Source organism: Dicentrarchus labrax, unplaced genomic scaffold, assembly GCF_905237075.1.
Source record: "Dicentrarchus labrax unplaced genomic scaffold, dlabrax2021, whole genome shotgun sequence".
Classification (NCBI taxonomy): Eukaryota; Metazoa; Chordata; class Actinopteri; family Moronidae; genus Dicentrarchus; species Dicentrarchus labrax.
In genome coordinates this window covers 17794232-17809870 of record NW_026136711.1, presented here as the reverse complement: position 1 = coordinate 17809870, position 15639 = coordinate 17794232, and the positions used below count along the sequence as shown (strand labels likewise).

The 15639-nt window shown below is 39.7% G+C and overlaps 1 protein-coding gene across 1 annotated transcript; it reads left to right on the top strand.

Moving 5' to 3' along the window:
- The first annotated feature begins 1648 nt into the window (after window positions 1-1648).
- Window positions 1649-15485, top strand: LOC127372487 (LIM domain and actin-binding protein 1). Its single transcript, XM_051416229.1, has 10 exons — window positions 1649-1784; window positions 4831-4970; window positions 5486-5531; window positions 8812-9255; window positions 11528-11582; window positions 11853-11950; window positions 12388-12466; window positions 12633-12664; window positions 12761-12894; window positions 13014-15485. The coding sequence occupies exons 2-10, from the start codon at window positions 4852-4854 to the stop codon at window positions 14077-14079; spliced, it is 2073 nt and encodes a 690-aa protein (XP_051272189.1). The 5' UTR covers window positions 1649-1784; window positions 4831-4851; the 3' UTR covers window positions 14080-15485.
- Window positions 15486-15639: the final 154 nt, after the last annotated feature.

Below are 15639 nucleotides of genomic sequence, written 5' to 3'. Positions count from 1 at the left end.
AAAATGTTCACCAGTAGAACAAACACTCAATATGTTTTGTTTTGTTTTTTTCTTGAAAGAAGTCAAGATTAATTTCGGAGTCATAAATCTTTAATGAGACATAACATAGAGACATTGATTTAAATTGTCAGCACACTGTTGCTAGGCGACTGACAACACAAATAAGAGTTAGCTCATTCCATTTTACCAGATGAATGGATGCTTCTGTGCTCTTTTACTCAACATCATTTTTATGAACAAGAAAAGAAGAAGAAAGGAAAACTGATTCATTGCTGGTCAGTCAGATAGAAAAATGTCAGTCTATATATCTTAATTCTTTTTTTATAATGCAAGGCAATTAAAATCAATACATCAGCTGATAAGTCAATGCAAGGATGAGAGGTAATTTAATTGACATTTTACAATGACGGGTTGTATAATGAAATTCAGGCTGTAGTAAAGTTAATTAATACATTTTTTTAATGTAGTGTTACAGTAGTTGTAGCTACTATTAAAAGTTCCCAGGGTAATACATCAATACAATGTCATGCCTATTGATATGAACACATTATATAACATTACATAATACTATTGTTATCAGTTTGAAAATAATATGACATACATTATTTTTATTGTAAAAGGAAATATGTTTTCTCATGTTGTTTGTAAATGAGTAACGGCATTTAGTGACTAAATGGATGAGAAATGTGGTTTATTTAATTAAAGGTAAACTGTTTCTTTAGGTTAAGTATAAAACTGGGCAGATGTGTTGTTCCTCAGGTTGGCCTGCCTGGAGATACCAATGAAACCTTGAACACAAAACACTAATTCTTAAAGCAACTCTTTGACCCCGTAGAGTGATTAGTCTGCTTCACTGCAACAGCCCCAGGGGCTAAAGGAAATAATGCTTTGCTCAAGGACTCGTGAGCAGACTAGATGCTTACCAACACCGGAGCATCAAGCAAAGCCTTCAAACTAAAGCCATCATCTCCTTCTCACTCCACCATTAGAAGGAAAATGTAATGCAAAGACCCAGTACACTATGCACAGCATTTTAATTAATGCAAAATCTCACAAAGGTACTATTGTACTAAAATATTGTAATGTTGTATATATGATTTACCTTTGCTTTAAGAGCATCAAAATGCCTGAATCAGACCTTTTTTAAATGAATTCATTGTATATCTGCTCAATTATTTCCTTTTTAAAAAACACTTGCATTGTTGCATTTTGTGTATGATAGGTGCTATATAGTACAGTATATATAGTATAGTTTATAGTTTATTATTATCAATATAATCATTATTATTATCAGTAGTAGTATTAGTTGCTGTAACAGCAGTAGTAGTAGTAGTAGTAGTAACAACAGAAGTAGTATAAGTAGTAGTACTATTATAATTATTATAAAAGTGCATAAACACTTCCAATATTTGTTTAAATTAACCTAAACAAATAAGAGCAGTCCACATCCCTGCACTGTCACTGTTTCCTGGTGAACGAGTTGCTGCTCTGTCACTCGAGCTGTTGTTCAGCTTTGCTTGTGCTTTCTCTTTTGAACCATGAGGGAGTATCGCCTGTCGTTCTCAGGAATTTGGATGGGTGGTATACTATGCAAGCGCGCACACTAATGCACCAGGTAGGGAGTAATGCAACACTAGCCAAGGTCATTGGTGTATGAAATCACGTGACCCAGCTCTTCCACTCCCATGACACCTTTCTGTTCACTCCACCTCTGTCGGCTCCACACCGGGCGGTGACGCAGCGGCAGCAACAGGTGTCAGGTGTCTCGAGGGAAGTTCGCACAGGTAAGACAAAACTCAAAGCAAGGACGTGGAAACGTATGTAAATAAGTATATCTAGGGCTGTTTTTAATATACCAAAAGTATGTACTATTAACAGTCGAGTGAGCCTGTGAGTGTTTTAGGTTTAGACGTAGTTTTTTTTAATAATAACGCACGTGTACGTGTCTCAAGGAGCTCACTGTCTTCCGAGATAATCGATACCAAACCAGTCCAGCTGCTCACTTTGTATTGTGGGCTCAATGTATCACTTCAGTCTAAATACAGCTTACATTGAACGAAGGTATATGAAAGTATTTAAATATATATTCACTGTATGTAATTATATTTTGGGCTGGGTGTTTTGTTGTAAGTCAAGTCACAATCGTCCTCTACCAAGAGCTTAAAGTGTTACACTCCTCAAATTAAAGTTCTTCAAATAACATGTCTGCCTCTGAACATGGCTGCCAATCCTCAGCATAACTCATGTCTGTTTATTACATCGCTCCAGTGCTGTTTCTTCTGCTCAAACTCAGTTCTGTCCATATAAAAACAACAGGTTTGTTTGGTGCTTTTGTTTTTTTAATAATAATTGCTTCTTAGGTAATTAATGTGAAAACAATGTGAACTCCTCCTTACCAATGAGTCATACTGTATCTGACTGTTGTGGTTACTTGCTGTTAAGGAAAACTTGGCTCAAAACTGGGGTTAAAGGTCAGTACCCACCTTTCACTGATAAGGAGTGATGGAGAGGAAGCTAAACGTGGGTGTTTAGATTATCAGATTTCAAAAGCTCGTATATCAGATAGCCTGCAGTCGTTTCAAGGCTCTACTTGCTGTGTACCTGCTGAACTAGGGTCACATTTGTAAAGGCTTTATTTACAGTCTGTAATACATAATAAAACAAATGATATCATACCAGGATGTGTGGAGCTGTCAAAAATGAAGGCAAAGGCAAAAAGATTACAGTTGTCAAAAAGTCGGCTGCTATGTGATCAACTAATTATAAATGCAAATCTATTCATTATCTGTTGGACTGGCAAAGATTTTTGCACTTGTGGTATATGGGAAGTTGGACGTGTTTAACTTTCAAATAATGGTTTGTACAATTTGGATTTGAATAGCTGACAGTGGTGTGCAGAGTTACAATAGTTGTATTAGCTTCTTATACAAGACCGTAAGGACAATTTAGTTTCTTTACATCGGCTTATGCAAAAGAAAATAATGTAAAACATTACGATTGTTTTCCCATACAGGAAAAACATGCTGTGACCCCGCCCTGTCCTGTATTTAAATTAGCAACATTTTCTACCGTGTATTGATTTCCAGATGACACCTCTGTTCGGCTCAGCTTTTCTCTTAGTGCACACAGTGAGGAAAACTTGTGTTTGATTCTCAACCCTCGTTGTTTTTGCCTTTCCTGTTTTCTCCAGTTGCTCTTGCTTCCTTCAACAGTCTGAGGATATGCAAAAAAGGTGGCTTAGCGACTCTAAACTCAGTCCACCTGTATTATCCCTGCCACGGACTGGTGATCTGACCAGGGCGTGTCCCTGCCTTTCCATCCAGTGCAAGCTGGAATAATAGGGTAGAACTGAGAAGTTAATGAGGAGCGCCTTTTCAAATCAAATTAGTTTTTGTGCTTAAACCCAGATACCCAGTCGACTGTAACCGTAAACAGCACAGCGTACAGCTAATCAGTACACAAGGTAAACTGATATGCCCGTCAGCCCTCAAAACCTGTAGTTACAGTAAACAGCCCCAAGCTATTCAGATGTAAGAAACTTAATTAAAGTACCTGAGCAGTGGACCCTCCTTTATATCACTGTGTTGTGTTTAACTTGGGTTTTTTCTTTAGTTAATCTTTGCCTCTGCCCATCTAGAAACACAAACACTGACAGAAAATTAAATGAATTACACACAATTATATGTAATTCCATATTGTTAATATGTAATATATACAATTACATATTGTATTCATCTAAAATGGTATGTCTGTAGGTAATGTCAGAAGTATTGTTGCATTGGTCTGTGCTTGAGTGTTTAGAATCAGGGCTATGTTGAAATTCAGTTCAGTCCAAAGTCCTCACACCAGTATCGTTTTGCATCTGAGTGGTGATGTAAGAGGTGCACCTGAGTGAAAAGGCCCAGACAGGGAGAGAAATGACTATGATTGAGTCTGTCAGCTGTGCGCAGTACTGATTTAAACACATACTGTCTGAGCACTAAAAGAGGGATTCACGGCCTGACATCTCTCCAGACACAGAAACCGTATCAGATGCTCGTCATCCGTCTGTAGCACTTTATTTAAGTGTGGGGTTTGTTCCAGTGAAGTTGTAGAAAGATTGTGAGTGTTACGCAGTGCGGTTGTGGTATGCTGCTTTACTCTTGTCCTCTGTGTATGTTGCCCATGGCGAGCTATCCTCTCATAATGACAACGTGGTCACGCTCAGCTTAGCTGTTTGTTTGTTGAAAAGTGTGTTTATATCTTGCAATCGAGTGGCACGAGATGGAGTGCAAGTTTGAACATGTTGACTTGTTTGCATGAATACGTATATGTGCGAGCACTCTTTGGTATGTATGTCAGGTAATGGGGGAGTGACAAGACGTAAACTGATGGAGAGCATCTTGTAAATCGGTGATCTCACATAGCAGATAGCTCTTCTACAAGCACAAACTTGGACTCTGGAACCAACACTCAGAAGAGTCTGTACACCTCAAGCTAGATTTTTGCCTTGTTTAGTCATGTAAAACAGGGCTGTTTTGTCTATGTAAATCTTGTCTGATTTTGTCTGATCCACGCAATACGGTCATTATGGTGCTGTCAGTCACCTAAAACACACAGCGTATAGATGGTGGACTGGTGAACAAATGTAGATGAGAGGGTGGAATAGAGCTTTTTATTTTCTATCAACAAGAAGTAAGATTTTTTTCAGGACAGTGAGACCTTACATGCTAGTTTTTCAATTCAAGTCTAGCACCGGTCCCAGCATAAAGTGATGGGCAATGGCATAATTGAAGTTCAAAATAGATGTAGTAACAAGCATGGCTTATGGCGGTTGTGTTTGTATTTCAGGTATTCAGATAGCTGCCAGAAATGGAAAGCGGTCCATTCAGTCGACGGTCCTGGGCGACACAGTCCTTGCGTGTCACCGCGAAGGAGCTGTCACTTAGTGGCCGAGGGAAAAACAATGCCATTGCTGAGCGCTTCTCCAGGTGAGTAACACCCGGTTTTCAGTAACGATTGCTGTTAAACTATGTGTAACACAAGAAATGAATGCTAAATACATTGTTAGAGAATGCTATTGGCCCTCAAGATGACATTTCATGTTCATCAGTGTCTTTTTTTTACTTATTATTTTGAAAATATTTGGGACAAAATGTATGACCTGTTGCTGGGTTCTGAATTTCCTTTCTGCAGCCCGAGAATGGGTGATAACCCTTTTCACTAAGCTAATCTTAATATATTATGATTTTCTATTTTGCCTTCCACTGTGCTTGTTTAAAATTTATAGATACATTTTCTCAATTTCTTTTCATCTAGAAAACATTAGCCCTAAAATTGTAACTAACTAAAACTGAATTGAAACTATATCTAAACATGCTGCAAGGTAAAATAAAATCTAAACAAAATAAAATCTAAAAATTCAAAAGTATAATGAATTTTTAGAAAAAAGTGTGTGTTTTTGTTTTGAGTCACCAGAGGTCAGTGTTGTTTCTGTCTCTCTCAGGTACCAGAGAGCTGCTGAGGAGTCAAGTGCAGAAAAGAAAAAGGGTGTAAGTATTTCTGTAAAGCTTCATATACAGGATAATGGAGATATTTTATTATTATTAAGAGACATTTCTTGGAGTTTATGAAGTAGTAGTATACAACCAGAAGTGTTATTCACAATCCCTGACACATTTTGTTTACAGCACTTTAATAAGCTTCTCCTGCATGGTTAAATGAAGTGTGTGTACACTGCATGTCTTGCCTCATTTGCTCAGTAGCTGCTGGTGGTGCTTAACTAATTATTCCATGTTGAGATGAAGAGTGTACACACTCACACACTCACCATGCCAACACACTGTCTTGGCCAAATGTCTTGTCTTAGCTGACCTCTCATTGGCCACTTGTTGCGATGGGCAGGCTATCAAACCCATAATCCTACTACAGTGTAATCCCCCCGCAATGCTCTGTGTCTAGCTGCTTTGTCAGTGTGAAAGACTCATAAACAAAACAGGGCTGAGATTAAATGAGTAACTGATCAGCTAATATCATGAAGAAATATAAGGTAATGTTGCAATTGTTTACGTGTGTGTGTGTGTGTGTGTGTGTGTGTGTGTGTGTGTGTGTGTGTGAGAGAGAGTAGCAGCTGCTTTAAAAGCTTGTTAGCTTTCCTACATGCTGCATTTAAAGAACAGAACTAAAAAGATCCCCTGAAGACACCTTTCTGTCACACCCACAAGTTCAGGCTGTCAGGTTCAGTCTTTATACTAATTTACATTTTAGTTTGATTTATCATAGTTTGTAATAATTTCCAGGAACCAATAGTGTGCGTATATTTGCTTATGCCACTATTACAGGGATACAGAAGTCTAGTTTGAGGATAACACATGAGGCAAGTTTGAATGAGCAGCGTAAATGACCATCTGTCTGCCCTTGCGTGTGTGTGAGTGTAGGGGGAGTTGGGGGAAGGGGGGACTTGCAAACACGACAACGACATAGTTAATTAGATAAGATAAATGTTAAAGATGTCAAAAAATGTTTGGTTACAGCTTCTCAAATGTGAAGATTTGCTGCTTTTCTTTGTTCAGTGTAAATGAAATCTGGTTATTATGGCGCTTTTGGACTTCACTGTAGGCTCTGGTCACTTGTGAGAGGTATCTGTAAATCTTTAGTTAGAGTAAATTACTGATCAAAAGGTAATCTGATTCATTGATAAATTAAAAATAATTCCACATCCACATCATTCACTCCCGTTCCATGTAATAGATTTGTGTTGTCCGGTTACCGCCACAGAATATTTATGAGCTGTCATCACAATGACAGTATACAGATACATTTTTCATGGTTCATGTTCCTCCTTCCTCAAAATTGGTCCTCATGGTATCAGTTGGTGCAGCTGGTCTCAGAACTGATTGGACTTTATGGACAGTGAGACTAATAACTCAAAGTCTTCCAGCACCAAGCATGTGAGTCAGAACAGACTAGATCGTCTATTGCCACATATTAAACCAGTGATTAAAAACCACGGGATTGGTTTGGTACAACGGTCTGTCCATCCAGGAATATGTTCGAAAAAGTCAAGGCTTCTTCACCCACAAGTGATTTGTAGAGGAGCATTCACATTTTTAGTGTGTATAATCTCTTTTAGGCTAATATGCCTGCAGTAACACATCCATCAATCAAGTCAATTATATCTCCAGCTTTGTACACGATGCAGCTGCATGTGTTTAAATTTGTGTAGTTTTGTAGTTAATATTTTACTAGATATGATTGTAGGGTGTGTCTCTTTTGACGCTGCGCTGATCAGGACTCAAATCCAGAACTCATTATTTGTTTTTTTGGAGTGTTGAAACTATTATGTATGAAACTCTGTTACGACTGCTCTCACAGGATGATTTCTTTGAATGGCTTTTGTTCTCTTATTGTTCCTTCCATCTTGTCTTATCTTCCGTATTTTGTGTCATTTCTTGCCTTCTCTTAAACATTTGTTCAGTCTGTGAAGATAACTGCTACACAGAGACAACTTCTAGCACTATTATCTTCAGAAATCATTTGCGAGTGGAAAAATGTCAAAGCCGACACAGCAAACAAAGAGTTAACTTTTCCCTGAATGTATCATTTCCTGCTCTGGTTTCCTGGGTATTCTGACTCTCTCTCTCATTCACTTTCCTGGTGTTAAAGGGGTTGGACTAGCTCTTACAAGCAGATTTTGTCTTGCTGCTAACATCTGGGAGAGCTCTGTCTCTCAGCACGCTGACCTGTAGACAAGGACCAACCTAAGGACTCTCACTTTCCTCGCTGTCTGATTGTGCCTACAACTCGTTTGGCCACTCCGGCGCATTCTCAGAGGTTTTTTTTCTTTTTGCTTAAAAAAGGGGAACAATCTTGTTACTGTCCAGTTCTTCCCGGTCACTCTGGACTTGCCTCACAAAGACAGTAATTGTATGTCGGTTTTTTGTCCACTTTGGGGGTTGTGTCTGTTTTGTTCAGTCCTTTATTCTTATTTTCTTATTCTTATCTTTCCTTTCCTTTCTTTGTCTGTCTGTGTGCATGTCCATATAACTAATTTGTAGCTTTTTTAAAAGTCTTTTGGGGAGTAATTGTGTGTTTTAGTTTGTCACCTCTAATCGTCTCTAAATTAAACTGAAAATGAATTTGTTTTTCAGGAATTCTGGTTTTTCAAATTATAAAAGTGTTTAGATGTTTCTTTGACCTGGCCTAAGCTGGGAAGCTTTCCTACAACAGCTCACATTGTTTTTTAAAGATTTATTAGTTGATTAGCTTACTTATATGAGGGTGATTTATTCACACGTCCACATCCTCTTTCTTCAACGTGTCATTTCTCTTTTATAATTAAGGAAGTTCCCTGAGGTCACACAGCAGTGGTGTGCCTCCTGTTGTTCTGTCGTGCTGTTTGCTGCTCAACATGTTTTGTTGACATGAATGGCTACGTGGTGAACAGAGCCCTCCTCAGTGTTTTTTTGGGGAAGGTGAAGTTGTCGTGTGGAAAGGAATGCTGCTGAGAAAAAGTGCCTGCATGCTCAGCCCTCCTATCTCCATCTTGAGCCAATCGTTGCCTTCAGCAGCTGCAGCAAAACATTTATTTCCTGGACCAACTTTGAACAGCTGTTCACCTCATCTGTCAGTGAGGCCAAGTTCAGATTCCGGCATTTCCTCCATCCCGTTGTGCTGAATTGGGGTTTATATGTATATGCTTTTTTGCCACGTGGAAATAATTTTATAATTCAGCCAGTACCCAGAAAGACATAAGTGTAAGAAGAATAGACTGTATATTGCTGCTTTTGATTGGAATTTTCACTTTGTAATCTTTTCTTCTCTTCCCCACAGTCTACTGAGAGTGCGGCCCCCTCCCTGCGGTCAGCCAACCTGAGTGCTCTGAAGAAGCGCTGGGAGCAGGCAGGGAACCTTGATCAGGGCAAGCCTTCTTCCGACCTACCTCCTAGCCAGTCCAGCTCTCGCGGCAGGCCTCCTGCTCTGTCCAGACCTGCTCCTATCGCTGAGTGCGACCCTCCATTTAAGAGCCCCGTCCCGCAGACGTCTCAGGGAGGTCAACTTACAGCCAATTGTGTCCAGAAGCCCCCAGCAGCTCCCAAGGCATCCCAAGGTGAAGAAGAGAGAGGGATGGACAGGGATGAGCTGACACACAGTGAAAGACCTGAAAAACTTGAAGAGCAAGTTCCAACCAGCCCCTGTGCCTCTTATGAAAAACCCAGAGTGCCACTGAACAACCTGAAGATGAAGTTTGAGAGGGGAGAGGATGCCACAGGCAAGGTAGTTACAGAATAACACATACACAAAACATTTGAGACACAGTGTGATGAACACTGATATCCTCTCAATAGATTTACATTATTTAAGTGTGTATAAAACTGGCCCAAACATTCTCAGTTTGTGCATAGATTTGACATTAATTGAGATCATATTTGTTTGCATGAACACTTTATAAATGAGGCTTGTAGTCTCCTCTTAATTGACAGCTGTGACAGCTGTGCCTCTATTGGCCATGTTTCTCAAGCATTAACTGTAACCACAATGTTGATGATTGGGATTTACTGTACAGACGGTCCAAAAGCAGAATGGTTTTCTCATGTGACCAGCTCTATGTTGCATAACCTGAAGCTGCTTCTGCGAACACAGTTAATTTGCACTTTTTTAAGGAACTCTAGAATCTCTGGGAACTTAGATCCTAATTTACAAGGCTTGTTGCTGCTAACATGGTTTGTCTAATACTTATCCCGCCCAACAGCAAATCAAAAATATCCAAAGTTAACTCAATACAGTAATTGGCAGTGATATTTCTGCTGTGAATCTGGGAGTACCGTATGCAATTAGTTTACACACGTACAAGAGAGATAAGAAGTCACTGTTACTGACCACAACTTCTCCATCCAGCCATACTACAGTTTTAACTACAGTTAAAACCAAGCTCCATTCTTTGTCCCTGCTGTCACATAGATTTTCATATCCTTTCATACTTCTCTTCACACATATTCTTCCTAGCATTCTCTGATGCCTGTATTTTCTGAAACAGTCTTGTTCCACCTGGGTTTTCTCCCCCGCCCGTTTCTTCCCTTCCAGTCTCTCTGGGTGTCTCTCTCCCCCTCGGCCCAGAACAACAAGCCCTCCACTCCTCACCTTCCATAGCAGAGGAATGCAGGAACATTCCTGACCTAGGGCTGTTTCATTCTTCAGAGGATCACCTCTGAGGAGCAACTGTCTTTACCTCACTTTCCATTAGCCACAGATTTCCAACAGTCCTGGGCTTCAGTGTTTTTCAGTTTTTATGTCATATTGTGCAGTTCTGTGTATGTGTCGTCACATAATCTGTGTGAATTCATATTCATAGTCACGTGAAAATCAAACCCTCTTGTCTCTTACATTTTAATTCCACTATGTCACTTTTGCCATGGTATCATGGTTATCTAGCTCTAGAAGTTATAGTCTTTTAAAAAAAATACGACTAGTATGACTAACACCATGACGTCATTATTAGGAAAGAAGAAGTGTTAAAAGTTACTGGTGAACATTTGCAGGCTAGACTACGAGCACTGTAACTCTTGTCATTATTGGCTGAAAAGGTTGAATATCTTCTTCTTCAGTGAACTTGCAGCCATGCCCTAACTGAAGCTTCGAGTGTTTTATAATCCGGTTGGTGTTTGGATTTACGTGGCTGAGGAAGATGGTGGCACAGTGAAGCAGCCTGAAGAAATGGGCTATTTTAATTGGCCAAAACTCTTGTGTGTGTGTGTGTGTGTGTGTGTGTGTGTGTGTGTGTGTGTGTGTGTGTGTGTGTGTGTGTGTGTGTGCCCACGTGTCGCCAACACTAATGAGTAAACCAGACCGTTTCTCTCAGCAGTTATCCTGTACACACACACACACACAAACACACACACACACACACACACACACAGAGCTCATTCTGTTAGTAGTGTAATGGAATAGTTTTGGTTCTCTGGACTGCAGATCAAAGGCATGTTGGTGGCTGTCCGTGCAGATACTTTCCATTTTTCTGTCTTTGCCTGAAGTTCTTGTAGTTTGTAGTTATCACCCTGTGTCAAAGGCCCTTGTGTGCTCGATAAAGGTAGAATATGGAGCCAGGATTCAGGTATTGCACAATCAAGAATATCAAGAATAACTAAGCACAGAAGATATTTCAAGTTGATTAGGAAATCTTGGGTTATAGCTATAATTCTATACTTAACTTGATATTTTTCTACCTGTTTTTACACTGAGCACCTTGGTGGGATGCTCACCAGTCCTGCTGACTTGTGATGTCCATGTCTCACAGGACAGACAGTGTCTCACAAACAGCCTCTTAAACTTGTACTTACCAGTAATTTTTGTCTCAGAAATAATTTCAGACTCTCTTTCTCTCGCCCTAACTGACCACTGACAAAGGCCAAAATAGTGGCATGCAGTATTAAATCACACACAAACTGAACCACTATTGTTGTTTGTGTAAAAATCTATTCTGTACATTGCTGTAAATTAGTAATAAAGTAAACAATACTGACACGTACCTCCAATGATTTTACTCTTGCAGGGTGGCAGGACAACAATGCGCAGTACTTCATCAGAGGACATGGACCATCAAGGAGGTAAAGACAAACACACAGCCCTTTGAACAATTAACTCACTTATTTCACAAATTTTAAATCGCAAAACTACTTGTCCAATCTTTACCTTAAAACATACCTATTACAAACCTTAGTGCTGTATGTGGGTGGGTAATGTTGTTTCAGGGAACATTGTAGTTTGTGCCACAACTTGATCATGTATGATACCTGAAGAGCAATCATTCTGAAAATACAGTCACAGTTTACTGCAGAACAACATTACTTTAAGTGTGAGTATGTCCTCTGCTGTAGGTCCATCTGTGCCTGACAGAGTGTTGGAGTCGACATCCATGAAGGAGAAGATGGCCAAATACCAGGCTGCTGTTTCTAAACAAGGCATCACTCGCTCTGTGAGTTCATGCAATAGGAGCTGAATTAAAAACAAAACATACAGTTTAACTACAAAAACCTAACCTCTTTAAAATATGAATGGTATATTAACGTTTTTTTTAATAGTGTTACTGAAGGGTTAACAGTGGGTGTTTGATAAAATTCCGCTACAGGTGTTTTTAAAGGCTTATCATCATAAATAATGCATTTTAACCACAGTGTAAAACTTTTTTTTTATTTATTGTTTTCTATTTACTGTATTATACATGGTGGTTTGAGTCTTCCTCTGTAGATCTGCTCACTAATATTACTGTATGTACAATGTTTGCTGTCTTCCTGTTTCATTGATTTATTACTTCCAACCTACAACAGAAATTGAAGAAATACATAACACTTCATTATGTAACAGCCAGTTTACACAAGTGTTTGTCATCTTTTCTTTTTGTGTTTCCTACAGGGTGTTGCCCCAGAGGTGCCTGCTGCAAAAACATCTGCACCAGTAAATCAAAAACACATTCCTGCACCAGAGTGCAATGGTGAGTCTTAGTGGATACTCCAAGGACATACAGTATTCCAACGTTAATGTTAATGATACAGTATTAGCTTTAATATGAAATAGAATATATTACTACTAATACTACAATATGAATAGATCCAAATAACTGTGGCACCCAAAACATGCTCCTTTTTTTTCTGTTTCAGGGGAGAACAGCGAGCAACCCAAAGCATTGAGGGTGAGTCAGTCATCACATCAAGCAGGAGACGTGAATTAACAAAATAAATTATTATTGTTATATATAATATTATATAATATTATTTTGTGTTTTTAGAAGTTCTGTCCACCGGTGAGGGAGACATGCATTGCCTGTCTAAAGACGGTGTACCCACTGGAGAGACTAGTGGCTCTTCAGCATGTCTACCACAAAATTTGCTTCCGCTGTGTTCACTGCAACACAAGGCTCAGGTTAGTCTTGCTCTAGCATATTTCCTGATTTAGTTTTTCTTATTTTTCATTGTGTCTTATGATGTATGCAGTAAATATACTTCAAATCAACCACAATCTATGCGACTCTCTATTTCTAGTCTATTGAACTATGCCTCTCTGCATGGTAACGTCTACTGCAAGCCCCATTTCAACCAGCTGTTTAAAGCTAAAGGCAACTACGATGAAGGCTTTGGTCATCGGCCTCACAAGGAGCTTTGGGAGCCTCGAGCTGATGGAGACGAAGCTGACGAAGCTGTGAAGCCAAAAGAACAAGAGGAACCAGCAGCAGTGGCGCGACCAGTTGAGAGCATCTTCGACAAACAGCCAACCCCAACAGTGGAAGAATCCCCACAGGTGAAGGTTACAGACCTGACTGCCTCACTGGAGACACGTGTGCAGACACACGCCACCTCCAGTGAGAAACCCCAGCCGACAGAGAAGCTGGCTGAAACACGCAGGCTGAGAGTTGCCTGGCCTCCTCCGGCTGCTGATGGCCACTCTGGAACAGCAGCACTCAGTCCGGTCACGGAGGGAGCAGCTCCTGGCCGACCCTGGAGAGCCAAGTGGCCGCCAGAGGAAGAGGTGCCATCATCCTTCCAGAGCTCAGATCGTGCCGAACTGAAGAGCCTTCGAAGAAGTTCTTCTCTAAAGGAGCGTATTCGACCTTTTACAGTCGCAGTTAAACCCAGCCCCACAACCAGTCTGGGACCCAGAGAACCTCGTCGCCCTCTCAAATCCCTGCTGGAATGGAGAGCATCATTCGAGGAAAAAAACCCAGCTGAAGAACCACACAACGAAAATAAGCCAAAGCAGGTGAAACAGCCAGAAAAAGAGCAGACAAGGCCTCAGAAACCAAGTGAGACCACCTCAGAGGAGGATGTGAAGCCAAAGCGACAGGAAGAAAGAGACAAACAACAGCAGACAGGAAAGGCAGCAGCAAACAACATGGCGGCAGAAGAGAGCTCTGTTAGAAGCATCTCGCCGGATATCTCACCGTCGCCCTCTCCACCTTTACAGCCAAAACAGAACCGCGCCTCCCAGGATGTGGGATTCTGGGAGGAGGACAAAGAAGAAAGTGATGCTGAGGAGCAGAGTGCCGAGGATATAATCAAGAAGAACCGCTACTACGAGGAGGAGGAGGAGGAGGAGGAGGAGGAGGAGTAGGACTCATAGGAACATCTCCATCCTACATAAACACTTTCAGTCAGTTTTGTTTTCTCAGTTTGTAGTTAGATCACACATATAGCTTTGCCAGATTTTGTAGTGTTCTAGGGGAGATACACAAATGCATAATAGGTGTATGCATGTGCATATATATTGCAGTAACTGCCTTTCAATTGTTAAATTACAAATGTTTGATTTTTTTTTTTTTACATTTTAAATACATACTGTTAAAAATATCTAATACAGCTTTTATATGACTCCTGATTATACTGGAAGGTGGACCTCTATTAAATCAAATCATTGCATCTCTGAACCTCATCTCTTGCTGATTATATGCACCATCAGTGGTGTATTATTTGCAGGTGGTGTGTCCAAAAACCATTATAATTCATGTGGCACTTTAAGTGCTTTTTAATGACAGGCAGTACCCTTCTGCATCAAGCAAAACAGTCATTATGTGTATTTTTGCCCTTGGCAGAATGCAGAAACAACCTAAATATCTTATACCAAAAAGCGTAAACCAGCAGTGTATTTATAAGATGTTGTTGCAGACGAAACATCTGGGCATTGTATAGTTCATATTGTTACACACTGCTTCAATTTAAATTGTAAATGAAAGAAAAAGCAAAACAGAACCCAAAGGAGAATACTCTGGATTAGGTTTTAGCAAACCTCCAAACCGACATCGTACACGTTTTTCTCTCAGGGATGGAAACACCGCCAGCTGCTTTTGTGCTGAATCTCCTCTCACGGGACTCAGTACTTTCCTACTATGCCACTATCATAAAAATAAGAGCAGACAATACACAACAAACTGAGTCTTTACCTTGTCCCTGCACCTGAATAGTCATAAGTAAGTTAAGATCTTTAAATATACATACCAAGTAAATTAACCATAACACTAACCTGCAGGGGGTGCTCTGGTTTGGTAAAACTACAACTACAGCTACTGTATACATTAAGGGCAAATTGCAAATGGGATTATCTTAATCATAGGTGTAGCTGTGTGAAGTAGCCTTCTTGTATTATCTGATCAATCAGAACGTCTCCACTGTGGCAGAAAGATTTTGCATTTGCTAATTTTCAACCTGGTTCTGGTGAAAATCTGCTCAACTGTTCTCAGCACCATTTAAAAAAAGGAGAAAATATAATTAATCAAGGTTTCTACTGATATCTATTTTTTCATTCTAATAGCACAATATATATCATCTCTTTTGGGCCTTCTGGATTTGTATGTAACAATTTCAAATGTGATTAAAATTTTATGATATGTAAAACACTTTGTATTTTAAAATATGCTGTTGAATACACGTTTGCACTGCAGAATATTTCTTAATAATTTGTATAATGACACATTAAATTCTTAACTGTTGTTGAAACACAATTAAAATGCATTAATAAGGAAATCTAGATTGTACAGAGCTGACGCTGCCTTATTCATGATCTTCACAAGCTTTTGACTTATTGTGCTCGTTTTCCATGTTTAATTCAATTCAGTTTTATTTGTATAGCACCAGCAAAAGTTATCTCAGGTCCATCTGATTTTTACTGAAATTCAAA